This window comes from Orbicella franksi, chromosome 10, assembly GCF_964199315.1.
Source record: "Orbicella franksi chromosome 10, jaOrbFran1.1, whole genome shotgun sequence".
NCBI lineage: Eukaryota > Metazoa > Cnidaria > Anthozoa > Scleractinia > Merulinidae > Orbicella > Orbicella franksi.
In genome coordinates, this window is record NC_138154.1 from 7841528 (window position 1) to 7867546 (window position 26019).

The 26019-nt window shown below is 39.5% G+C and overlaps 2 protein-coding genes and 2 pseudogenes across 2 annotated transcripts; 2 read left to right on the plus strand and 2 right to left on the minus strand.

Annotated features, from left to right (window-relative positions):
* Positions 1 to 2: 2 nt before the first annotated feature.
* Positions 3 to 4769, plus strand: LOC145501569 (uncharacterized). Its single transcript, XM_081481018.1, has 2 exons — positions 3 to 3608; positions 3717 to 4769. The coding sequence occupies exons 1-2, from the start codon at positions 3 to 5 to the stop codon at positions 4767 to 4769; spliced, it is 4659 nt and encodes a 1552-aa protein (XP_081337144.1).
* LOC145500246 (uncharacterized) lies at positions 4450 to 10534 on the plus strand (annotated as a pseudogene).
* Positions 10535 to 10562: 28 nt separating this feature from the next.
* Positions 10563 to 12770, minus strand: LOC145500248 (uncharacterized; annotated as a pseudogene).
* Positions 12771 to 13925: 1155 nt separating this feature from the next.
* Positions 13926 to 21086, minus strand: LOC145500249 (uncharacterized). Its single transcript, XM_081479758.1, has one exon. It carries the CDS (start codon positions 21082 to 21084, stop codon positions 20395 to 20397), a length of 690 nt encoding a protein of 229 aa, XP_081335884.1. The 5' UTR covers positions 21085 to 21086; the 3' UTR covers positions 13926 to 20394.
* Positions 21087 to 26019: the final 4933 nt, after the last annotated feature.

Genomic DNA, 26019 nt, shown 5'->3' on the forward strand with positions numbered 1-26019 from the left:
GTATGGGACCACTTTACGTAAGCCGCCTCGACAATGAAGATACGATTCTTATGCTGATGAAAAAGTTACCTGATGAGGGCTTGAAGCGGAAATGGACAGACGTTGCTGGAGACCTAATTTGTTCTAAGGGACAAGTTTACTTTTCTGATTTTGTGAATTTCATACAGAAACGAGCAGATCGCTTAAACAACCGTTTTGGCCAGGAACTGAAGTCGTCACTGCCTCAGCATGAAAAGGAAAGAAGACATGGAAACAAAGACAAACAAGATCTGCCATTTAAGGCTACAACCCTAGCTACCCAGAGCAGAGGAAACAGAAGGTCTGCTGGTACTGGCTTAGCCACCTTGAAGTGTTATCAATGTTCCGGACCGCATGCAATTTGGCAGTGTGAGACCTTTAAGAATGCATCTTACGAAGCTCGGTCGCGAACTGTACGACAGAAGAAGCTGTGTGGAAGTTGCCTTTCGTATGGACACTTCTCAAGATCTTGTTCGAAGGGATTTTCTTGTCGGAAATCGGGTTGTGGAAAGAAGCACCATTTCCTTCTTCACCCGCCAGACCGCGAAGAGACTGACGACCGTGTAGTAGAACAAGAAAGTGCAAATCAGCAACCAGTCATTCGTGGCCAAAGTTCAGTTGGTAGAACAGCTGCGACACTCACTGAATCCAACCATCCCCCGGTTATCGAATCCAGTACCTTTGCCGTATCCAGAGATTCTGCTCCAAGGGAAGCCTCAACCAGCAGTCGACCAAGGGTCTGCTTCAAGGTCGTCCCAGTAAGAGTCAGTGGGCCAGGTGGGAACAAGCAGCTAACAACATACGCCTTCCTAGACAGCGGATCAGACACTACACTCTGCTTAGAAAGTCTTGTAGAAGAATTAAGCCTTGAACGTGAGCCTACTGATTTTACCCTTTCAACAGTCAATTATGAAGGGAAGGAACGTGGTCACCAAGCCCGCTTGGATATAGAAGCACTTGACGGGAAAACGAAGTTCACACTCGATCGGGTTCTGACAATGGAGAGCCTACCCATTGGAGAGAGACATTTCGCCAACAATAGAGAATTGACAAAATGGCCACACCTTGATGGCGTCAGTCTTCCCGAAATAGAAGGGCATCGAGTCTCCATCCTTATTGGCAGTGACCGACCGGATATTATCGATGATAATTCTGAAATCAGAAGAGGAGCTCGGGGCCAGCCCTATGCCGTAAATACTCCCTTAGGTTGGACGGTGTATGGCCCAATGGGTGAACCCAACAGCAATGGCATCCATGTCAATTTCGTAAGGAGTGATCATGAAGAGATGTTAAGTCAGCAATTGGAACGTTTGTACAATACCGAGTTCAAAGATACCCTTGTGGATGTTGAAGAGAGTTTGTCGTTGGAAGACCAAAGAGCGAAGCAGATTATGGATCAATCAGCGGTCCTTGTTAATGGACATTATCAGCTCAAGCTGCCATTCCGGCATAGTCCTCCCTGCTTACCTGATAGTCTACCAGTGGCAAAGAAGAGATTGTATTGGCTGAAAAAGAGAATGGAAAGAGACCCTGAGTTCCACAAGCAATATGCAAGCGTTATCCAGAAATACCAAGAAGAAGGATCTTCACGTCAAGTCCCTGATGAAGAAATTTCTTCCCTCAAACCCATTTGGTACCTACCGCATCACGCTGTTTGGCACCCGAGAAAACCTGAAGAGCCGAGAGTGGTATTCGATTGTGCCTGCAAGTCCAGCGGTATCCCGTTGAACAATCAGTTGTTGCAGGGACCAGAGAACACAAGCTCACTTATAGGAGTCATTCTGCGATTCAGAGTTAACAGTGTAGCCGTGGCAGCTGACATTAAGCGGATGTTCCATCAGGTGTTTGTGTCTCCTGAAGACCGGGGCGCTCTTTGCTATCTGTGGTGGCCGGATGGAGATTTGACGAAGGACCCAAAGACCTTTCAGATGCTAGTCCATATCTTTGGGGCTACCTCATCACCCAGCATTTGTGGTTACGCATTACGGCGAACAGCTGCCGATTACAGCGAAGGTTTCTCCTCTCAGACCATTGACGCAGTCATGAGAGACTTTTATGTCGATGACCTGCTCAAGTCCTTCGAAACGACCGGCCAGGCAGTGGAAACTACAAAGGAGCTACAGGAACTGCTAGCGAAAGGAGGATTCCAGCTGACCAAAGTTATGTCCAATGAGCGCAAAGTCCTAAATGCATTCCCACCTGAACATCGAGCACCAGCTGTCAAGGACTTAGATATCAATCTCAACAGTCTACCCATGGACCGAGCCCTAGGAATCCATTGGGACATGGAGGCAGACACCTTCAACCTAGTTGTTAGTGATAAATCCCATCCAGGGACCCGGAAAGGCATCCTGTCGTCGATTGCAACAATTTATGATCCCCTTGGTTTGGTTGGTCCCCTAATCCTGCCTGGAAGAGAGATCAACCAAGAGCTATGCAGATTAAAGTATGACTGGAATGACAGGCTCCCTGATGAACTAGCAGTGAAGTGGAGAGATTGGAAGGAAGGACTCGCAAGCCTCACCGGTTACAGTATCCCTCGATCCTTTACTCCCCGAGACTTTGGAGAAGTAGAAAGAGCTGAACTCCATCACTTCGCAGACGCTTCTGAAGGACATGGATATGGGACAGTAACTTACCTGCGTTTCGTTAACAAAGAAGGGAGCATCCACAACAGTTTCCTCATGGGCAAGTCGCGAGTGAGGCCTCTAAGGAGTGGTATCAGCGTGCCTAAGATGGAGTTGACCGCTGCCACCTTGTTGATCAAGATGGACAAGCTCATTATGCGAGAGTTGGAAGGTCGCATCAAGATCCACAGCGTCACCTTCTGGACCAATTCAATGATTGTCCTAAGGTACATATTCAACGAGACGAAAAGATTTGTCACCTTCGTCGCCAATCGTGTTGCTGTCATCAGAGAAGGATCAAGGCCCTCACAATGGCGTCACGTTAGGTCAGAAGCTAACCCGGCTGATTTGGCCTCGAGAGGAATAAAGGCCTCCGAAACCAAGAAGTTAGAAGTGTGGAAACATGGCCCAGATTTTCTGTGGAAAGATCAAAAGGAGTGGCCGCAGCAACCCGCTGATCTCCATCAAGAACTATCAGACCAAGATGAGGGAGTCAAGAAAGAGAAGATCACCGTTAATGCATGTGCCGAGAAAGAAGACTTCTGGGGCACTTTATTTGAAAGATTCTCAACATGGGAGAAGTTAAGAAGAGTGGTGGCTTGGATCATTCGAGGAGCCCGTAAGCTGTTGCAGTTGCGAATGAAGCCAGTGGCAGCCACTGTTTCGCTTGTGAACCCAGAGGAGCAGGTTCCCCACCTCCTATTGTTAGATGTAGAAAAAGCAGAGAGAATTATCGTAAGGAACGTCCAGATTCAGACCTTTCCTGAAGAGTTGTCCAACCCAAATCCGTGCAAAGGTCCTCTCGCCAAGTTGAAACCATTCGTGAATCAAGGAGTCTTGCGAGTTGGAGGAAGACTAGACCGTGCAGACCTCAGCTATGATGTAAAACACCCAATGATATTACCTGGGGAGCACCGTGTAACAGAGATGATCATCCTCCATTACCACCATGCTAATGGTCATGTAGGTCCACACCAAGTACTAGCGGAGATAAGACAGCGTTTCTGGATTGTGAGTGGTGTTTCGTCCATCTGACGTGTCCTGCGGCAATGCCATGAATGTAAGCGCCAGAATGCTACAGTGGGAGAGCAGATTACAGCACCACTCCCAGTGGTGAGAGTTTCTTCAGACAGCTACCAGTTAATCTACCCGTTTGCTGCTGTTGGAATAGATTATTTTGGACCACTCTACGTCCATGCAGGACCACTTACCAGATCTGTGAGAAAGAATCCCAAACTCCACAAGCGCTATGGTTGCATCTTTACCTGCCTTAGGTATAGAGCCGTCCACATCGAGCTTGCGAATGATTTAACGACGGACAGCTTCATTCAAGCAGTAACAAGATTTGTCGGGAGACGAGGTCCACCCAGGGTTATTTACAGTGACAATGGCACAAACTTCAGGGGAGCAGAAACCGATGTTTTGAATGCGTTGAAGACCTGGGACCAAGAAAGAGTAGGACGTGAGCTGCTTCAGGAGAATATACAGTGGTATTTCAATCCCCCGGCGGCAAGCCACCAAGGAGGTGTTTGGGAGCGGCTCATTCGCTCCGTTCGAAGGATTCTCCACGCCATGATTGGTGAGCACCTTGTCAATGAGCAGACCCTAACGACATTCCTGACAGAAGTCGAGAAGATCCTGAATAGTCGACCGATCACTCGTGTGTCTAGCGACCCCGACGATTTAGAGGCCTTGACCCCTAACCACATACTGCTGTTGCGCCCGAATCCGTGTTCAGCTCCTCGTAAATTGGAATACTCCGACAAGTTTCAAGCAAGATGGAAACATGTGCACGTTTTGGCGAATGAGTTTTGGGCCCGCTGGGTTAAAGAATATCTTCCCTTGTTGCAGGAACGCCAAAAGTGGCTGAAGCAGAGGCGAAACTTCAAGGTCGGAGACTTGGTCATCATGAAGGATGCAAACCTCTCCCGAGGACAGTGGCCCAAAGCGCTAGTTCAAGAGACCTTCCCAGATTCTGATGGTGTGGTGCGACAAGTTCTGGTGAAAAGTGCAAGAGGTGTCTTCAAGAGAGATATCCGCAAACTCTGCCTTCTGGAAGAGGAGCTATTGAAGTCCATTGAGGAGTCCATGGAGAAGAAAAAAAACCTGAACTTGTGCGATTAGTTATTGAACTGTCGATTGACCTTTTTCTTAAGATCCAGGAATTTGGAATCAATGACATTCTTTCTGTTATCAAACGAGTCAAATACCTAAAGACTACGAGAGTCTTTGGGGGGGAGCATGTAACGACTTGGTCTTGTTTTAGGAATGATTCGAATAGAGACATTTAAGAAGTGGACATTTCAGTGTTTCATTTATGACGCGTGCCGCTGATCATGCATTCTGCAGTCGCGGTAAATATCAAGTTTCAAAAAGCACATGGTCTGCTTTTGAGTTCGTTTTAGTGTGTTCGAAGTTCATTGTTAGTGTCGAGCAGGATTTCATTTCTTATTAGCGGAACAAGGCACGAAAAACTTGTAAGTATCGATCGGTTTTCATTTAGCTTTCTTATCCTTTGTGATTCAGTTGTTATTTTGGTTTACTTAGCGGATTTACGCATTTGATTTCAGTGAATCGTTGTTCACGTAATAAAAGACGTTTGCAGTTCAGCGCATCTCTAGTTTTACTTGTTGCCGCTTTCCTGTAGTGAACATTGGGTTCCTACAATCCGAAAAGAGGATGTTGATGATATTCGGTTCGAGTGGGTCCATCGTTTGCCAACTTGACGCAACCAAAACAATCCCGATAAGCCACGACCTGTTATTGCAAAATTCAGTTTCTACCAGGACAAACAATTTGTTTGGTCTTCAGTCAAAAACTTGAAAGACACCGGAATTGGACTTGCACATGATTATCCTAAAGAAATAGATGATATCCATGCAAAACTATACCCAGTTCTGAAGAAAGCTAAGCGAGACAAACAACAAGCCTTCTTTAAGGTCGACAAACTGATAATAAATGGTCAAGTTTACAGAGGAAAGGAAACAGAAAATCTTCCACATTATGGTGTAATTATGAGCAGTAATACCCAAGCAGATGGAGAGCTGTAGCTCTCAAATGCACGTCGGATGGACAATTGATGTATTTGTGTTTTTACTTTATGTAGTTCAACTTATATTTTTCGTATTGTACTATGTATTATTAATTGTACTCATTTCTGTTCAGTGGAAACCGTTCTATTTAGTCTTTAGATCACCTTGCATTCGCGAAGTAACTTGCTTTGTACCATATTTATTTTTGTTAACTAAGTTATACTTGTTTATTTTCGACTTTGGATTTGCATTTACAGTTGTCATTTCAAATACTTCATCATCACTTTTTCCTTTGTTTCAATCTTTCTTCTGCAGTCACATTAGCGACAATTGTGATCTCAAAAGACGACCGAGGTGCTAAAACTATTATCACTTAATGTACAGGGAATAAGCAATTTCAAAAAAAGGAGGGCTATTTTTAACTGGTGCCGGAAACGCGCAAACATTTCATTTTTGCAAGAAACTCACTCCACGAAAGAAGCGGAAAATCAGTGGAGAAATGAATGGGGTGCGGAGCTTATAACTTGCCATGGCAGTTCTAATTCTCGCGGCGTTGCAATTCTCATTAAGGTGTTGACTGCACCATACATAAAAAAATTCTAGATCCTTTGGGACGTTACATTATTTTGAAAACTGAAATCAATGGTAAGTTATATGTTCTAGTAAACATATACGCACCAAATAAAGATAAAGAAATTGTAACTTTCTTAAACAAATTAGTTATAACGCTGCAAAACGAGGATCTGGATTCCGAAAACAACATCGTAATCGGAGGCGATTTTAATTGTCCACTTAATCCTACTATTGACAAGAAAGGTGGTACTCTTATTCAACGAAAATCTGTCACATCTCGCATCATTTGCTTGCAAAGTCAACTTGATTTAGTAGATATTTGGAAAATTAAAAACCCAGACGTTAAAAGTTTCACATGGAGTAAAAAATCTCCTCGAATTTTTTGTCGCCTGGATTATTCGCTAATCTCGAACAACTTAAATGATTCTGTACAACTGACGGATATAATTCCAGCTATAAGAACCGATCACGACGCGATCTATCTAGAATTTTGCGGAGAACCATATAACGAGTGTAGAGGACCAAATTACTGGAAGATGAATTGCTCTTTGTTAGATGATGAAGAATATGTCAACAGTATTACTGAAAAGATCCCAATGTGGATTCCAGAAGGACGGGAAGAACTTTCTGATGATCGATGTGTGTGGGATTGGATCAAATATAACATAAGAGCCCACGCTATCCATCACTCCAAAAGAAGATCAAAGCAAAGAAATGAAACAGAAACAAAACTCCAAAATAAACTTAATGTAGCGAAAGAAGCTGCTGAAACCAACCCTAGTGACAACAATGCAACCCTGTTAGATGCAGCTCAGAAACAATTAGAATCATTTTATGAAGAGAAAACAAAAGGAATTATTGTGCGTGCATGCGCCAGATGGCACGAACAAGGCGAGAAGAGTACAAAATACTTCTTAAACTTAGAAAAAAGAAATCACGTTAAGAAACACATACGAAAACTGGATATAAACGGGGCAATCAAAACGGATCCATTCTGTATACTAAAGGAAGTAGAACAATTCTACTGTGATTTGTACAAGACTTATAATATTCTTCCGGACATTGAACTTAAAATTGATTCCTTTTTAAATGATTTAAATATTCCTACATTAACTGAAGAGCAAAAAAAATCATGTGAAGGTAAAATCTCTTTGGAGGAATGTTTACGTCTTCTTGATACTTTTCAAGACAACAAAACTCCAGGGAACAATGGAATTCCGATCGAGTTCTACAAAAAATTTTGGCCTTTAATCAGCGATTGCTTTATTAGATGTGTTAATGATTGTTTCGAAAAAGGAGAAATGTCCCAATCTCAAAAGCAAGCGTTTATCACACTCATAGAAGAGGTAAAGATCGTTCTCTCATTGAAAATTGGCGCCCAATTTCTCTTGTTAACGTGGACGCGAAAATTATGTCTAAGGTAATAGCCTCGAGAATTAAAAATGTCTTACCTTATATCATTCATCATAATCAAACAGGGTATATTAAAGATCGTTTTATCGGCGAAACCATTCGCTCCATCTATGATATTATGGATTCGACTGTTAAAGAAAACATCCCTGGTTTAATGATTTTCATTGATTTTCAAAAGGCATTTGATAGTATTGAATGGGATTTCCTTTTTAAATGCCTTGAAGCTTTTAATTTTGGTTCCGACTTTCTCCGCTGGGTAAAACTGTTCTACAAAAACATACAAAGCTGCATAATCAACAACGGCATGATTTCAAAACCTTTTAAACTTGAACGAGGCGTTAGACTGGGAGATCCACTTTCTCCTTATCTTTTCATTGTAGCTGTAGAAACGTTAGCAATAGAGTCCTAAAGTGTGACGTCACGTTACAATGGCGCTGAAATATTGGGTTCTAAACAACTCGGATTATCTCTTGCACGTAGGTCACGTAGTCTTTGTCATCGCTTTGTCCGGAGGTCAAAACCCTTCATAACCGTGTTTTGCAACAAAAGATGCCACGAAGAAGGACAGAGGGTGAAAAGGTCAATTGCTATTGCGAAATTACCGCTTTGTCATAGGAAATAGATCTAAAGGGAAGGAAATGGTCTACTGCTTTGCCCCGTCGTGCAACCATTCTTCGGAGAGCCATACTTGCAAATACTTTAAATTTCCGAGCGCAGAAAAGGAAAAAGACGAATACAAACGATGGATCCGTCTGATAAGGTTAGTAAGGGTATTCATCATTATCTTGCTGCTTGAATACAACATAAAATACGGCAGTTTTGAGTGAATGTGCGATTTTCACCAACTCGAAATGTTGTACCGTAGAAGCGACGAATGTCTCAACAACCGCATGCAGTGTTTTTTTATATATCATTTTAGTTTGTGAGTGCTTTGATTACGATATTTTTCGTACATTTTGCGTTACCTTGCATTATGAACCTTGAGAAAGCTTGAATATAACTGTGAACGGAACATGCATTTGTTTTAAGTACGCATTACTAAAATGTTTATGTATAAACATTATAATCACGTAATTCTCACATCAGATCACAAACTAAATGGCGATTTCTTAATCTTACTTCTACAGGAGAGAAGACAGAATGCCTGGCAAGCACTCAAGGGTGTGTAGCTGTCATTTTAGAGAGGGCAAGAAGTCGAATGGCCCAGAAATTTTTGAGAGGAACAAAGACAAACTATTCACTGAGCAAAGAGGACCTCCTCCAAAAAAAAAGAAGAGTGTGTCCAAGGAGAAGACTTTAAGTGAGTTGGTAGAACAGGCTCAAAGAAATGAACCACCATCTGTTGAAAAGGAGAATGAACTAAGACCAAAAACAACACAGGAGGTTATCCTTGAGGCAGAACTGGACCTAGCAAAAAGAGAGTTAAAGAATCTAGAGGATAGATTACACTACAAGAACAGGTGTTACACTGTGACAGAGCTTCCAGGAGATGTTATTAGAATGGAAACTGGGCTTCCAACAAAAGGAGTCTTTGACATTGTGGTGAGACATACCTTGAGGTTTAAAGATTCCATTAACTATTTTGCGGGCTGGAAGGTGGAATCTATCACCTTTGAGGACCAGATTTTTATTAGTTTGATGAAAGTCAAACAGAACTACACAAACCTACACTTGGCCCAGCTATTTAACTGTAGTGTTGCTACAATTGCTAACATTGTTACAACATTTATTCATGTGTTGCATGAAATTTTATTTAAAGACATTATGACATCAATTCCATCACGAGACAAAAGCAAACTATCAGCGCCATCATCCTTTAGTCAGTATGGATCTTGTTGTATAGTCATAGACTGCACTGATATCGAGGTTGCAGCACCTGGACTGATGAGTCAGCAAAATCCAACATACTCATCCTATCGTGGAATGAATTCATTTAAAGTCATTGTTGGTGTTGCACCAAATGCTGTCATAACCTATGTAAGTAAGCTTTTCCCGGGGTCTATTTCAGACAAAGCCATCGTGCAGGAGTCGGGCCTCTTCCAACACTTAACCCCTGGGGACATGATACTTGCTGACAAAGGATTTCTCATCCAGGACATTGTCCCCCATGGAGTTTCAGTTAATGTACCACCATTTCTGAACAAAGGAGCTTTCACTGAAAGCGAGGCAAGGGCTACAAAGGCTATAGCAAGGTGTCGGATCCACGTCGAAAGAGCCAATGCCAGGCTGAAAGACTTTAGAATTTTGAGTTTTATCCCCTCCTACTTACGTACTCCTATGTACTATTTCAGTTGTGTGCTGCTCTTGTAAATTTGCAATTCCCATTAATTAAGGAGGGATGTGAAGATATGGTTTTTGAATAGTTTTGTTCATAGCATACAAGTGAATGTAAGATTATATTTCAAAGCTAAAACAACATTTAATTACAGATGTCATGTTGGACTCAAATATAAATTGGATATTTATGTTACTCACATCCCATATGCTACATATTTTAAGAGTGACCATACAACAGACAACACTGTTGCCCTACTTTGAACAGAACTTCTATTACTTAAATGCTTTGTCATAAGAAGTCATTACACTGAAAACTCAAATACTATTTTCAATCATCTGTGAAATTATGAAAAATGATCTTAATCATTGCTTGGCAAATGACAAGGGGATATCCCCCACCTCCCCCTTCCCCAAAGAAAATAAGTGGAGCTCTACCTCCCAACTTTCTTTCTTGGAAAACTTAATGGAAAGAAAATACTATCAAGCTATTTCAGTGCAATTATAGAATTCTAATATGTTTTCATGTTTAAAAGTTTATCTCCAAATCACTCATGGATATATTAGCTGGCTTGCTTTAAAGACTAAGTATCAACCAACCACAATACTCTCCTTCCACCAATTTTGGGAATAAAAAATTACATGAGTTCTCCTTTGACTACTTTTGGGAATTACAAAGTTAAAATTTCTCTTCCTGATTTGGGGAATTAAAGAAATTACAATTCTCCTTCCACTACTTTTGGGAATAAATGGTCATGGTAAAATTGAAGTAAGCGCGGAATGTTTTCTACCCATGTGTCGTCCCTTTGTATCAGTAAAATAGCTACATCTTTTGTAGTCCATACAACAAAATAACAAAACTTCCTACATGAAAAGTACATTTCTCCCTGTACTTGGTGCCAGTAGACATGCTCTTTCTTCAATGCATAACCCATCCACTTTCACTTTTTTTTAAGGCAAAATGTTCTTGATTTCAAAGCCTCTTCTATTGTAACGTTTCGTTCTGTGTACGGGCACTTCGCTTCCAAAACAGTTTCGTCATCAACAATGCCATCTGGGGATGCCCCAAGGATTCCAGAAGAATCGAACCAGATACCAGTTTCTTTTACTGTTTTCCCTGTTTTGAGGGTGAATGCTCTAATGGCTTCCTCTTCATTGTCCACTCCCCACTGGATTGCTTTAACTCCCGACAAATCATATTCTCCGAGAAGACGTTTCAGTAGTGCGGGGGCGATTCGTTTCGCATTTAGGACGGAGTCAAAGTTACTAGCGGTAAGTCGGCCCCTTCTTGCGATATGTCAAGCAGGGTTGTTTCTTTGGCCAACTGTTATCTCGCTAATCCTTACAATTTTTTCTTCATCTAGTTTGGAACTGTGGACCAAACAATCCAACTGCTCTTGAATTCCTCTAGCTTGAAGAAATTCGTCAGAATAAATAATTTCCTCGATAGAAGGCATGGGCAGCTTGCTGACGACAGGGGGCTCAGGGCTGAGCAGCCAGCAAAGTCCAGTAAACTTCCCATATTTCTTTAGATCTTCATAGAATGCGGAACGATCGGCGTGGGTCAGCGTCCTCGACAAAGCACAGTAATCTTTTGGCGCAGGAAACAGTTCAGAAACCGCTTGATTTGAGAGCAATGTGTTGGATTTTCTCTTTCTCCACCGACATTCCACGTCTGTACGGCTTAGATGGTAAATCCCATGAATGAAAAGGGCGGCCGCGTGACTACATTTAAACGCTCCTCTTGGACATTCGCATTCGGTTGTTTTTATGTTTTGTTGTTCATCCAAGTAAATCTGCAATTGTTTAAAATGAAGGATTATTCGTATGGCAAACAAGTTTTTAGAAGAAAAAAAAGTTGTGGCAAGATTACACATTGGCCGTCGTTATGTAAACGAAAGTCAACCTGTGATATATACATGTACTTGAGCGTAACCAACAACTTTTGAAAGAGTAACTCACCGTGACTTTATAAACCTTCTTTTTCATACTTGCGTGTACTTCACCACGTAAAACTCCCTTGTGATAACTAAATGACTCCACATGATCAGACTTACAATGATTTTCTCCCTTCTTTATCGATTTCTTTTCGTCTGAAAAATAGGAAAGCAACGACGCGATAGAAAGCGTCGCCATTTTGAAAAGCAATACGAGTTTGTTTAGAACCGACTTTTTCGGCGTCATGGTAACGTGACATCATCGCTTTAGGACTCTATTGCCATTTGTCAAAATCCAGCTATATAGGGTATCTCTATTGGCAAGGAAGAGACAAAACTATTACAATACACTGATGACACAACAGCAATGCTCGCCAACACTAGCTCGGCCAAAGTACTATTTCAAGTATTAGACCTTTTTAAGAATATCTCAGGCCTCAAGATCAATAACACAAAAACCGAGGGTATGTGGATTGGTTCATCAAAAGGAAACAAAGCATAACCGTTTGGCATTAAATGGCCTGACGAGCCAATTAAAGCACTAGGGGTGTACTTCACGTACGACCCAAAACTATTAAAAGAAAAGAATTTCATTGAACGTTTGGATAGTATTAAAAAACTTATCAACATCTGGTCCTCTAGAGGATTATCTGTGTACGGCAAGGTTACAATCATCAAATCATTTCTTATTCCAAAGTTTGTTTATGTCTGCTCGGTACTGCCTACACCTAAAGAATTAGTGAAAGAATTGAATCAACTGTTATTCAAATTTTTATGGAATGGGACGGATAAGGTCACTCGAGTTTCGGCTATAAATAAATACGAGGAAGGTGGTTTAAAAATGATTGATACAAATTGCATGATTAAGTCTTTAAGGCTGGCATGTATAAAACATATATTTGATGACAACGGAACATGGAAATCATATCTAAAACACTTGCTGGATCCCATGGGAGGGTTTTTCTTTTTAAATTGTAACTATGATATAAAGGATTACAACATCTTCTCTCAGTTCTACAGTGAAATGCTCTCATGGTGGTCGGAGTTTCGTGATTCCTTTGCCTCTCAACGAGATTGGCAAAATACTATTTGGAATAATAAGGAAATTCGTATCGAAAAAAGACCAGTCTTCTACAAAAAGTATTTTGAGGCGGGAGTGATTCGTATCCAAGACCTACATTTTGATTTAACTATAAATGACGCACTCAGCCACTGGTCTGACAAGATAGCCAATATTAGTTATTTGCAATGGGCTGGCCTTCGCCATTCTATACCGTCCTTTTTAAAGAATATCATTTCCTGTCCATCTTTAGCTCCTCCATCCTTCTTTATTGACGACAACATCTTTGACGTCAGAAAAAAGAAATCAAAAGACTATTACTCACTTCTCGTTCGCAAAATAGCACAATTGCCTAATATCATAAACAAACTGCAGAACGATTTTAACTTTTCGATCGATCAGCTGAGACAAATCTTCAGTCTGCCACAGTCTGTTGTTCTTGAGTCTTATGTGAAAGGATTTCAATTCAAAGTGCTCAACTCTATTCTGTACACTAATTCAAAATTACACAAAATAGGCTTTAAAACAGACGATCTATGTTCATTTTGCAAGGCAGAACCGGAAACTTTATACCACCTACTTTATCATTGCTCCTTTGTTAAACGATTTTGGAGTGAGTTTCAAGGTTACTGGCACCAAATCTCAAATCAGCAGGTTCATCTTTCCCTCCAAGATGTTTTATTTGGAATATTATCCAAACCATGCCCTTTACTCAACTTACTGAACTATTTTATAATCATTGGTAACCTACTTATATGGGACTGCAGAAGATGCCAAATTCAACCCACAATTCATGGATTTCGTACTAAAATTGCCATCAAATATGAAACGGAAAGTAAGATCAAAAAGAAAGATTATTTTAAAAAAAAGTGGGTACTAATCCCAAATTAATTTATGTATTATTTCATTTTTTTTGTTAATCACGTAGATGGTGTTATTATTATTTGAACTTTTTGAACAGCATGACAACTGTAACTGTTTTTTTTCTTTTTCTTTCTTCTTTTTGCATTGTTAAAAGCACAAAGCTAATCAAATTATTCCCCCTTTTGTTGTATCACTTAATTTTCAAGCTTTGTAGTATTGTTAGTATTAATTTTTGTGAGCAATGTAATCGCGTTTGTATATTTCATGTGAATAATCTATTAGTAAATAATCTCGGTACTGTTAGTTAATATATAAGTGTGTTCCTCATCATTGTATATTGTAGAGTTGTTATCGTAAGCTAATTATATATTTATTTTTGATTGTAAGTTAATTGTAGATATTTTATTCTTCTGTAAGTAACTTTAATGTAAGCAACGTATGTCATTGGTAAATAAAAAAAAAAAAAAGAAAAAAAAAAGAAAAAAAAAGAAAAAGAAAAAACAAAGACATGGCAGGTTTCTTGAGTTCGTCCTCTTTGTCTCCAGACCAAACACACTCAGCGACTGTTCAACTGTCCCCGTCGTTCTATCTTTCGTTATTCAGTTGGGTACATCATTCTTGTTTTCTTCTAGTCATGTCTCCTACACCCCCGGTTCTTATTATGGGTCACTCCTTTGTCCATCGTTTTCACACATTCCTTGCCCAGGAATCTATCCAGGTCGTGACATGTAAATCATCATGGTGTTGGAGGTTGTACAGTACATAAACTGAGTAAATTCAACCTGTCAGTAGTGAGCCGCCTAAAACCTGAAATAGTAATTCTAGTGCTAGGTTTAAATGACCAAAGCCCTAACAAGGCCAGACCTGAACACGTGGGCATAGAGTCCCTTTTGCAGCTCCTGCATGACCAATATGGTATGAAATTCATTGTGGTATGTCAACCCATAAACCATGCTCTCTGTCCACAGGGTACCCCATATTACAGTGATTGCTTTGCACTTCTCAATCAGTACCTTGGTGTCGTTTTAGAAGATGCTACCTTTTGCTACTTTTTGGTGCCACAAAAGGCTTCGTAAGCCTAATGTTCTCGTACTTTGTAGGGATGAAATCCACCTCAATCATAAGGGTCAATATGCTCTCTAAAGGAGTTAAAGGGGTGCCATTTTATGTGCTCAGTGATCTATTTCGCTGTCATTGCTTTCATTGTCACCCAGGGTGGATCAGGTGATCATGCCCTCAACTTATTTTAGGTTGCAGTTACTCTCCCTTTCTTCAGTTTAAGCACATGCATAAATGTATATGGAACTTCCCTTTCCACATTTTGTGGCATTATAGCATGTTCCTACCAGCGGCTTTGCATTTGTGAGCCTGCCAAACATGTTGCTGTTTCAATAGTTAATTGACTTTCACCATTTTTGCTGTGCTTAACCACTTTGGGAGTGTGCATACCTGCTGGGTTTATTGGATGCCCCTCTGGATCCAACGCCTATTTTGTTTTTGCTTTCATCCTTTTGTCACATAACCGTCCCCTGTCAGCTACATTCTGTTTATTTTTCTCCATTCCTTCACTTTCAGAGACAATGTGATGACCCGTGGAAATTCAAGAGTTCATGTCCGCCCTGTAACGTCATCTGCATCGGGCACACACCTCCAGAAATGCCCTGCAAAGTCTTCAAAGCTAGTAAAGGAGCTCCGCATTCCAAACGGGCCAGAACAACAGCTACCTCGACTGTCACCCAAGGGCCAGCCCCTCCAGTACTCAAGGCTTTTTTTTCTTTTCTTTTTTTTAAATTTTATTTGGTTCTTGCCATTTAAAAGACATAATTACAATATAGTACTAAAAATAAAATAACAATACAAGTGAAGAAACGAAAAACAAAATACTACAAAAACTAAGAGGAAAAATTAATAAGTTACATTCAAAACATTCATTTACTGCACTGTGTTAAAGTAAAATATTAGGTGCCTAGGGTCAAGATTACAACATTCAAGATACAAAACGTGATTTTTGGTGTTGTTGTTGTTGTGTATCGGTGTGACTACTATGAATGAAATACAAGTAAAAACGGCTCAAACAACAAAGAAAAAAGTTATAAATATGCAAGGCATCAAGACAGCCAAGACAAAGCTATCCCACTTTTTATAATGATTTAGTAATATTCCCTTCTCTTTTGCAATATATAATTCTAATTTATAGGTTGCTTTTAACTTAGCTTTGAAGACTAAAAGTGATGGGATAACTTTTAAAAGCTTGCACGTATAAATAAAATATTTAGCAAGCAAAAGAATATGATTCACTAAAAGAAAATCTTTATCAAGGTCAAATTTCCCAAAAAGAATATCTAACAGTGATGCATTAAGTGCAATATTGGCATCCACTGCAATCCAAGATAACAGTTCTTTCCAAAAGAAACTCGATGACTCACAAAAATACAATAAATGCTCCAGGGATTCCTCCTCTGCATTGCAAAAGGCACATAAAGGGGATTCTACCATTTTGAACCGGTGAAGTTTTTCATTAGTGAAAATAATCAGGTTTAAAATTTTATATTGGAATTCTCTTAGTTTGGTGTGTAACGTAGTTTCAAAAGCTAAAGAATACAACTTTTTCCAGTCAATGGTAAGATCAGGGTATTTTAGCTTTCGCAGTGGCAGGAGTTTGCTTCAAAGAGTGAAATTCATTGTAGCCCAACTTAGATGTAACATTAGCAAGGTTGCTCGTTTTACCCGCAATTATCAATTCAAAACAAGTTTGATCCATAGGAGAGGGAGCACAATATGGGTTTGTTTTAATTGTAGAACGCCATTCCTTTGGGATAGGATCAAAAACACCCATTAGGGCAAAGGAGTAACAAGGGGAAAAAGAGGAATTCAGAATTTTGTCACTTTTGAGAAATACACCCTTCTTAGAAACCAGGTTGCCAACCTCAAGAATTCCTAAATTATAGAAAACCGACTGAAAGATGGATTTACCCTCACTTAAAATATACTTGTTGTTCTAGATAATTTGATTCATTAACCCTTCGTAAGATGACAAGTCATAATTTGTTATAGAAGAACAGGCTTGCAAACACTCTCTGTAGAAGATAGGAAGAGTAATGGATAATGTCCAATTATCAAAATTGCGTTTCCACCCACTTTCTTCAGATAAAAATCCAAAACATACTTCCAGGGACTTTCATAATTTTCAACGTATTTCTTTACACACGACTCTTTGAGCAGAGATCATAGATTCAAGATCCAGCATTTTTAAAACGCCATCTTCAATATCATTTATTAAAGCTGAACATTTGACCTTGTCCTTGCCCATCCAGATAAACGAATAAAGTTCTTTATTAACTTCTTTAATGAGTTCCTGGACACTGGAATTAAAGATGCCTTGGACATAATTTTGGATATGGTGAATGATTTCACTATTTGAATTCTACCAATGACCATCAGGCACTTCCACTTCCAAATATTCAATACCTTTTTGATGGATTTCAGGACAGAATCGAAGTTGGCTTTCTTTCTCCTTACATTTTTATAATCAAAATGCACACCAAGAATTTTAATCGAAGTTTTAAATTCACGAGGGAACGTCTCAAATTCTGAATTCGTTGTGCCTAAAATAAAAAATTCAGTCTTCTCCTCATTTACTTTGAGACCAGAACATTCCGAGAATTTACTAAGGCACTCTCGTAAACAATCATATGAGGATCTGTTACCAAGAAAACAGGTCAAATCATCTGCAAAAAATGACACTTTAACCTCAGAATTGCCAATTTGAATACCCTGAATCTTGTCATTTTTTTTGAATACTGCATGCCAGAATTTATAATCCTAATATGAAAAGAAGAGGTGAGAGTGGATCTCCTTGCTGCACACCTCAACCAACTGTAAAATAATCTGATGTAAAACCATTGTTGATAATACAACTTGATATATTTGAATACAAAGTACGGATCCATTGAATAAAAGATGGCCCAAAGTTGAAGACATTGAGAACTTTTAAAAGATAAGTATGATCCAAAGAGTCAAACGCTTTTTCAAAGCCAATAGCAACAAGAATGCCTGACATTTTCATATGTTTGGTGTATTCCAAAATATCGCCAAAAGTTCCTACAGCGTCGAAAATTGACCTTCCTTTTACGTACGCATTTTGACTGCATTGAATTAACTCAGGTAAGTTTGGGTCCAATCGTTTGGCTAAAGTTTTAGAAGCTATTTTGGCGTCCACATTGATTAGGGAAATTGAGCACCAATTTTTTATCAACCTTTTGTCCTTTCCTTTCTTTTCCAACAAAGTAATTACAGCTTGTTTTTGAGAATTGGAGAGCTCGCCATGATCATGTGCATAATTAACCAATCCATCAAATGCCTGCCTACTATTGGCCAAAACACTAAATAAAATTCTATCGCGAGCCCGTCATTCCCTGGAGTTTTGTTCTTTTGGAATGTCATTAAAGTGTTAAAACATTCTCCTACCGATAATTTTTCATCACATCTTACTCTTTGGTCCGAGGTCAATTTTGGAAGATGTAAATCCCTCATAAATAAATCTGTCAAAATTTCACAATTCTCATGTATACTTTTTCTATAAAGGTTAGAATAGAAGGAACAAAGTTCTTTCATAATCACTTCAGGATTTGATGTTGAGGATTCATCTTCCTTAGATATCTTCCGAATTGAACTTTTCTTACCTCTGGAATTTTCTAAATTTAAAAAATATTTGTTGCTTTTTTCTCCTTGCTCGTACCAGGTGGCTTGGGTTCACATTACCCCTTCGGTGATGTAATCATTCTGGAGCTAACTCTGTCTTCAAAACCTCAAATGTGTTCATATTTTCTGGCAAAGGATCTTGATCACACATTTCATTGAGCTTAGATTCTAATGCTGCCATTTTTGACCGTCACTCTTTGGCTTTCAGTTTACTGTAAGAAATACTTTCTTGGCGAATTCTATACTTCATCAGATCCCAGAAAAGCCTCGGATCTGTAACTTCTTTGAATTCATCGTTCCATAATGGGTATTTCATATGAATTAAAGACACATTCCTTATCATCTAACAAGTTTGAATTAAGCTTCCAAAAAGAGGGACCACGGGATCTAATCTCAATTCCATTTATAGATAGCACAATTGCTGAATGATCAGATTTAAGCAATGAAATGACATCAACATTATCAATATCTTCCTGCATAGCATTGCTTACTAGCCAGAAATCGAGCCTCCTTTGGATCATGGGTGTCTTCTGACGCCATGTAAAACGTTTTACATTTGGGTTTCTAATCCTCCATATATCAATTAAATCATTAGCAAGGCAGATGTTTTCAATGCACTTAACCGATTCTTTTCGTTTTGGGTTTCCGCCATTTCCATTCAGATCAGGGTGGAGAATTATGTTAAAATCACCACCGATTACAATGTTACAATTTTCCACTAGACAAAGGTTATCCAATTCTTTACGGATCTCGTCAAAAAATGCAGATTGCTTGTTTGTTTTGTTCAGGGCATACAAGTTAACAAAGAGAAAGGGATGATCCTAGACATTTGCTTCTAAGATGATGAAACAGCCATTTTTATCCACTTTTATAGTTTTAAGTTCGAACTCTAAAGAATTTTTAATTAGAATGAGGACACCCCTGCTATGTTCCATACCATGCAAGAAAAACATTTCCCCTTTCCACTGAGACTTCCAGATTTTCTCCACTTCAGGAGTACTATATGATTCTTGCAAAAAACAAATATCCGCTCTATCTTTCATTAACCACCCAAACAATGCCTTTCGCTTCTCAAAAGATTGAATCCCTCAAGCATTTAGCGACAATAATTTAAAATTAATATTGCTAGGAGCCATATTTGCATAATATTCCATTTAAATTCCACCGATCAAAACAAATATATTCGTTGGCTGCAAAGCCAGTTTTGAGAGAAATTGACCTTGAATTTGAATTTGACCCTATACCTAACAAAGAGCAAAATTTTATGCAATAAATTACTTTACAAAAAATAAAAATGCGACACAAGACACAGAAACCCTCACAACATATTTTACAGTAGCCAGAAAAAACTGCTTTGGTACTGTGGATCGAATCGAAAAAAAACCGAACAGGACACTGAAACTACAAAAGATGGTGAATGCCCCGCAATTCACGTTGGATGTCAACTCTCCAAAAAAGAAAAACTATCACCTTATGGCCTTAAATGTACGCTTAATGTGGAACGATAAACAATAACATCCCTGTAACCCTAAACATGAAATTCACATAGTCAACATAACATACCCTGACCATCTTCAAATATACTGTTTGACATTGCTATTTTATGCTAACATACCATTGTAAATTTAAGTGACTATGGAGAAAGATCTTGATGTCATGACAATGAAATTTCACTAGCAAAACATGAGTGTCAGTTCATAACGGTACTAAAACTCTGTCAATATAAAGCTTGTCGGACTCCGCACAACTGAAAAATGCAAGCTTACCGGATTTTCTTGCCTCAATCAACTTCTTAAACTGCTCCTTGCACCTTTTAACAATCTCCTTCGGCAAGTCCGCTGAGATGCCAAACTGAGAATCTTTCAAAAGACTCTCGTCTTGGAAAAGATAAATTATCAATCTTGATAACGCAGAAACCTTGCTATTATCACTCTCGGCTTTCCATCTGCGTTTATTTTTCCTACTCTGTGCACCCATTGGAACTCAATTTTTTGAACTTCTCCTGACTGAATCTCCAGCACTTGCACAAATAATTCTTGAAGAACAGAGTGGGTATCTTCCTTAGCACCGGTCTTCTCTTCTATGCCATAAAAGCGAAGATTCTCGCGCCGTTTATAAACCTCCGCGTACAACAATTGATCTTGTAGATCCTTGTATTTATCATCGCAGTAATTCTCAACTCTATCACCAGCAGTCTTACTTGCTTCAACAATGGTATTCAATGCTTGGAGACCATCATGCATATCTTTAATGGCGTCCTTCGACTTTGCCTGATCTTGTTTGAGCATTTCCACTCTGCCCTGTACCTTACACAGTTTCTCTTCTAGGCTAACAACCACAGCATTAATTGACTCAAGTTTTAAATTTACTGCTTCAAGACTAGAAAGAATGAGGTCAACTTTTGCACCAAGGTCGTGAGTCATTTCTATTTGCTGCAGAATTTTGTTCCCTGAAGACGACACCAAGTCAATGTTCAAAGGCTTATCTCTGGCCCTTTTTTCTTCCGGAGACCTCAATTCGTTGTCGGAGGGACTGGAATTGCTTCCACGCTTTTTCCTTTTAAGATTTAAAGTAGCATATGCCATAAAGCGTTAAAAACTATTGAAATTGTGGAGAGCTTCAGAAACACGACTATCCACCCAGCATACCTCGACCCAGTCCCCAGCACTCGAGGTTGCACATCCCAGCCAACTCAAATAGGTTCTCTGACCAGTGCACAACCTCTCCAACAGTCTCCACCATTACAGGATGTAGTGGCCAACATCTCAGGTGCTGTGATTGAGGGTCTAAAAGTGGCGGGGATTTTCTCAGATGTTCCAGCAGATTCCAGCAAGAACTCTTATCAAGCTGCCTCTGTAAAGGGGTCAGTGGCAGCTGTGATTCAGGACATCACGGGTGAGCACAATTCACTTTTAGTTAATCAGAACAATAGCAATATTACCGCTCATAATGTACCTGTTGTATCCGATCCATTGGTCAGCGCTATTGACCCGCCCGAGCTTGTGCATAAACAGATGGCTGTTCCACTGGCCTCTTGAATCTCTGACAAAATTCAGTCAAAAATTTGGGCAAACGAATATGTCGATTTTGGGACCTGTTAGAGGTCATATGCAAACGATTCAAAGTACAATTTTGTCGTCCAGGCGTCGCCATCCGCAGATCGGCAGGTCATAAATCTTGACCCAGCACAAAAATCAAAACGTATAGCCACGATAGATCAATGGATTACAGCCTTTCAAACCTTTGTAGTGATTTATACTGTCTGGTTTCCGAACGACACAACCGCCTTAAGGAAACATAGCAAGACAGTGCGGGACCTGGCCACTAAGAACGCTCACTGGCACTGTTATGATGAAAATTTCCGCTTTTTGCGACAAAAAACACTTTTCCCCTGGGATCAATTCATTGGGAATTGTGGTTGCAGGCGCACCACATGAACAGAACAGCCCCTGCAGTTTCCTCAGAATTGCACCAAAAAGAATTCTAAGCAGCCCTTTCCATCTGGATTCTGCTGGAAATTTCACCTTGGGAGAAGTGTTCAGGCTGCAACTTCAAACACGAATGTTTCAAATGTGGAACTTGACATCCTGCAAACCACTGTAAATTTCCCAGCCAGCAGCAATCAAATCTGCCAAAAAATGCGTCCTGATGAGCAGGACCATTTGCATCTAACAAATCCACCGCTCCATCCCACCCTGTCTCACCAATTATAGTTGATAAATTACGGTTTTACCTTGAGGGGTACCCTGCTCACCCCAAGCAATACCTACTCAATGGCTTTCCTTTTGGTTTTTCCATTGATTATGCTAGACGTCATCAGAATTTTTCATCTACAAATCTTTTATCTGCCATTACCAATCCTAGGGCTATTGATGACAAACTTGACATAGAGATTCACCTAGGCAGAATAGTGCGTCCATTTGATACTCGGTCGTTTTCAGTATTTCACATCCTCCCGTCAGAATGATAAAATCGATCCACATAGCTGCCAGATTTTGTTCTTGGATGGTAAGCACATTTCATTCTTTCTGGGTTACCTTTTTCTCAATACTTGTGCCATGTGTACAATGTTATATTCTGAGTTTTGGATTACAGAGTTTTATTTTTCCAAAACCATCTGTAAAGGTAATTGCTCATTTTTCTCACTAACAGTAGTGCATCATTACTGTTAACTACGGCTAACTTCCATAGAGGACATATTTGTTGGCGGCAAAATAAAACACCACTGAATCAACAAAAGAGAAACAGAAGAGCGAGAGACTGTTAAGACTGTAAAAAAGACTGGGCTTCAGGTTTCGTCACCCCATTATATTGCACCATTGCCCCAAGTTAAGTCACTCCCAAAACAAAATTGTAACAAGATTTTCAACTTGTATAATGAGAAACTTGTGTATTTCCCAAATTTACTCTGCTCACCTAAAACCTAAGAAATAAAAGTTTTTTCACTCTGTAGAAAGATTTCATATATTTCTCTTCCTATTTTTCTTCTGTGAGGGGGCTTGATTACGTATGGGTACCTAAAAATGCTAATTATGAGAGCGTGTTGTAAGGGTGCAAGTTTCCCTCGGGGGATAAGACTGTATGTACATATGTTACCAGTTAGACGAGAACCTTACACACACGTGTTAAGGTATTCCTGGAGGCTAATTTGCATATTTTTCTACCATATTTGCATGCATCAAATCAGTAAAAATATTAGCTCAAAAATGATCAAATTTTCACATCTAAAACATTGTTCTATGTATTTAGTTTACAAAATAATTTTATTCAGCCAGAATGTAGTCCCTGAAATTTGATATTTAAATGGGCGTGGTCGAAACCCTCTTATTTTGATTATTGCAAAATAACTCAAAGAATATTCCTTCAATGTTGGAAAGGTTTGGCCAATTTATGCACGAAGTTGAAAACTAAAATTCTGTGCGAGTACGTCAAAGAAAAGGAAAACAGGAAAAAATTACATCTAGACATATGTTTTCACACCCTTATAAAAATGGAAATGCTTCTATGAGTCTTGTATTCAAAGGCCTTTGACGTACTCGCACAAAAAAGTCCGTTCACATAGTTTTTGTCTGCCAAGTTTTAAGTCGTAGCGATTAACCTACAAAAAGAAAATGAAATGAACAATCTCCCACATTTATTTATACCATTTATTTAGACACGAGATCAAGCTTTAGTCTGAAAATTACCAGTCAGAAAGCTCTCCTTTCGTTGTTTTCCTCAGCAGCCATCTTGTAAATGCCTAAAATAATAGTTTCCAGTGGTATATTGCCTAAAACGGCCCTGCTTTGGGCCCTTTTTTCCTTGTAGGGGGTGCTATTTTTCCCATGAAACCAATCAGAAAAAGCAATTACAAACAATAACACCTTTGCATAGCAACGGCACCCGCGACGGCATCCAACTGTTAGTGTTGACAGTGTGAATGTGAGAATTGACATTCGAAGCCAGCAAAAGATAGGACGCGCGAGAGAATATAGCGAAAAAAAACGAAATAAAAAAACAAGTAGTCGGAGTGATGCTGCTGAAAAGCAACAGAGAGAAACTAGCGAGAAAGCGGCGAAGGTGGCTAAGGGTAACGCAATTCGTGGTTCTGGAACACAATTAAGAATTGCGCTAGATTTGGATAAGTTGAGGGAAGCTGGCTGGACGATAAAACAGGAGGACAGGGAGTCGTCCTCAGGAGTTAAGGTCTACCTACGCTACACAAACCCTGGTGGAAAGACACTAAAAAGTGCGAAAGATGTAGAACGGCAACTGAGAGATGAAGGGGTCTTGGAGACCTTTCAAACAACTAAAACCATTGTCAACGCCAAACAAGAGCAGAAATCAACGACCGATTCTTCCCATGATGACTCTGACTATGAACCACCACTAAAGGAACTTCGTGAGGAAAGCAATAGTGAATGGTGAGACTTCTACTTGTATCTTGATTTGTAGCTTACAACAAACCGTCTCAATTTCATAACTTTTTTCATTGAAGATTGATGGCTCGATTAGTTGTCTTGTCTAGCTTTGAGATTTTCTCACGTTTCTGTGATCTGTGATTAATGAATACATTCTCATTACATAAGCGTCCATGACATACGTTTACTTCACTTCCCCTTGGTGCTTTCCAGTGAAATTTTTTATTCATGTTTCGTTAGCTTGTGTAGCTACAAATTTTATGTGAAAACAGCTAACCTTGACCGATGATTTTCCAGTGCGAGTTTGTTTACTGTAATTACAATGACTCTGCCAAAACGTTGTTACCTACAATTCCTGTTATCTTTTAGCATCCGTATCCCAGAAGGACTGTTTGTGGCCACGATGTCAAGCATTATTTCTTTTGTTCATGAGTTCAATGCCTATTTTAAATGCCCTTCAAAGGAAGGAAGATGTAGAGGTAAATTTTACTTGTGTGTGTGGGGTTATGCATGCAATCAGGTGCAATAATGGTTTTGGAAATATATAGCCCTGTAAATATTTTTTTTTGGTCGCTGATAAGCATTGTGCTCCATTTCAATGATTGAAAAATTATTTCACTCTCCATCAAACAATTATATCTGTTTATTAAATCCATTTTGAAATCACTGGCTATCCTTGCAATCTGATTGGCTCTCAATGGTGCGATTTATTCACGAATCGCACTAGTTTTTGCTCTAAATCGCATCTTTTTCTCAGCCATTGAGAATGGGACAGTAAAACAAAACAACAAATCAGATTTCAATATTAGTTTAAAGTAAACAATAAAATTTCAGGAAAATGAAAGGCAAAAAGCCATTGTGTGGAGAATTTAGCAACTAGTATTGCCAAAACTTTGTTGTTATTGTGGTTTTTTTCCAAAAAACTTGACGAATGTAATTAATTACAGTTTCTAAATGACGATTATCAGCTCCTTCAGGCTGAACACCTACTTTAATGGAAGTTTCCAACTTTCAGTGTCCATTTTGATGAATATTTTGGCGATTTTTCTTCAACATCTGCTCAAAATCCGTATGATACCGAGTCCAGTAAAACATAAACAAACGAAAACCACACAACAACAAATTCAGGGCCATCTCAAGAAGGTAGATGTTTCCAGGTTTCTGGTAGTTTCAAACGAAGCAACAAAAGAGCTCAACTCTGTCGCTGTGAATAAACATAGTCAAAATACACCCCGCTCCACATAACAGTGAATGAATGAACGTCTTTCGAAGCTGGTGTTAGTCCCGCCATCTTGGAAATATCTTGAAACAAATGGCGCCGCAAGAACTTGACAAGGTCCTGAGTATTGAGTCCTTCGCCGAGGTCACAAAAAGAAACGGAAATGATGACGAGCTGGACTCCCTTAAAATCATGCCATTAAACAGTATGAAAGAAAAAAAACGTACCATTCACTGGGCATCGTGCACTCAAGGGAGTTTCACAACTCAAAAGAAATCCATCGCAGAATTACGCAGGATGCACCTTCAAATTCCTTCTCCAAAGACAATGAAAAGTCTCAGCCTCGACCACAGAAGAAAGTAAGACCTTCCATCATTGATTCAAGCGACGAGAATTGAACT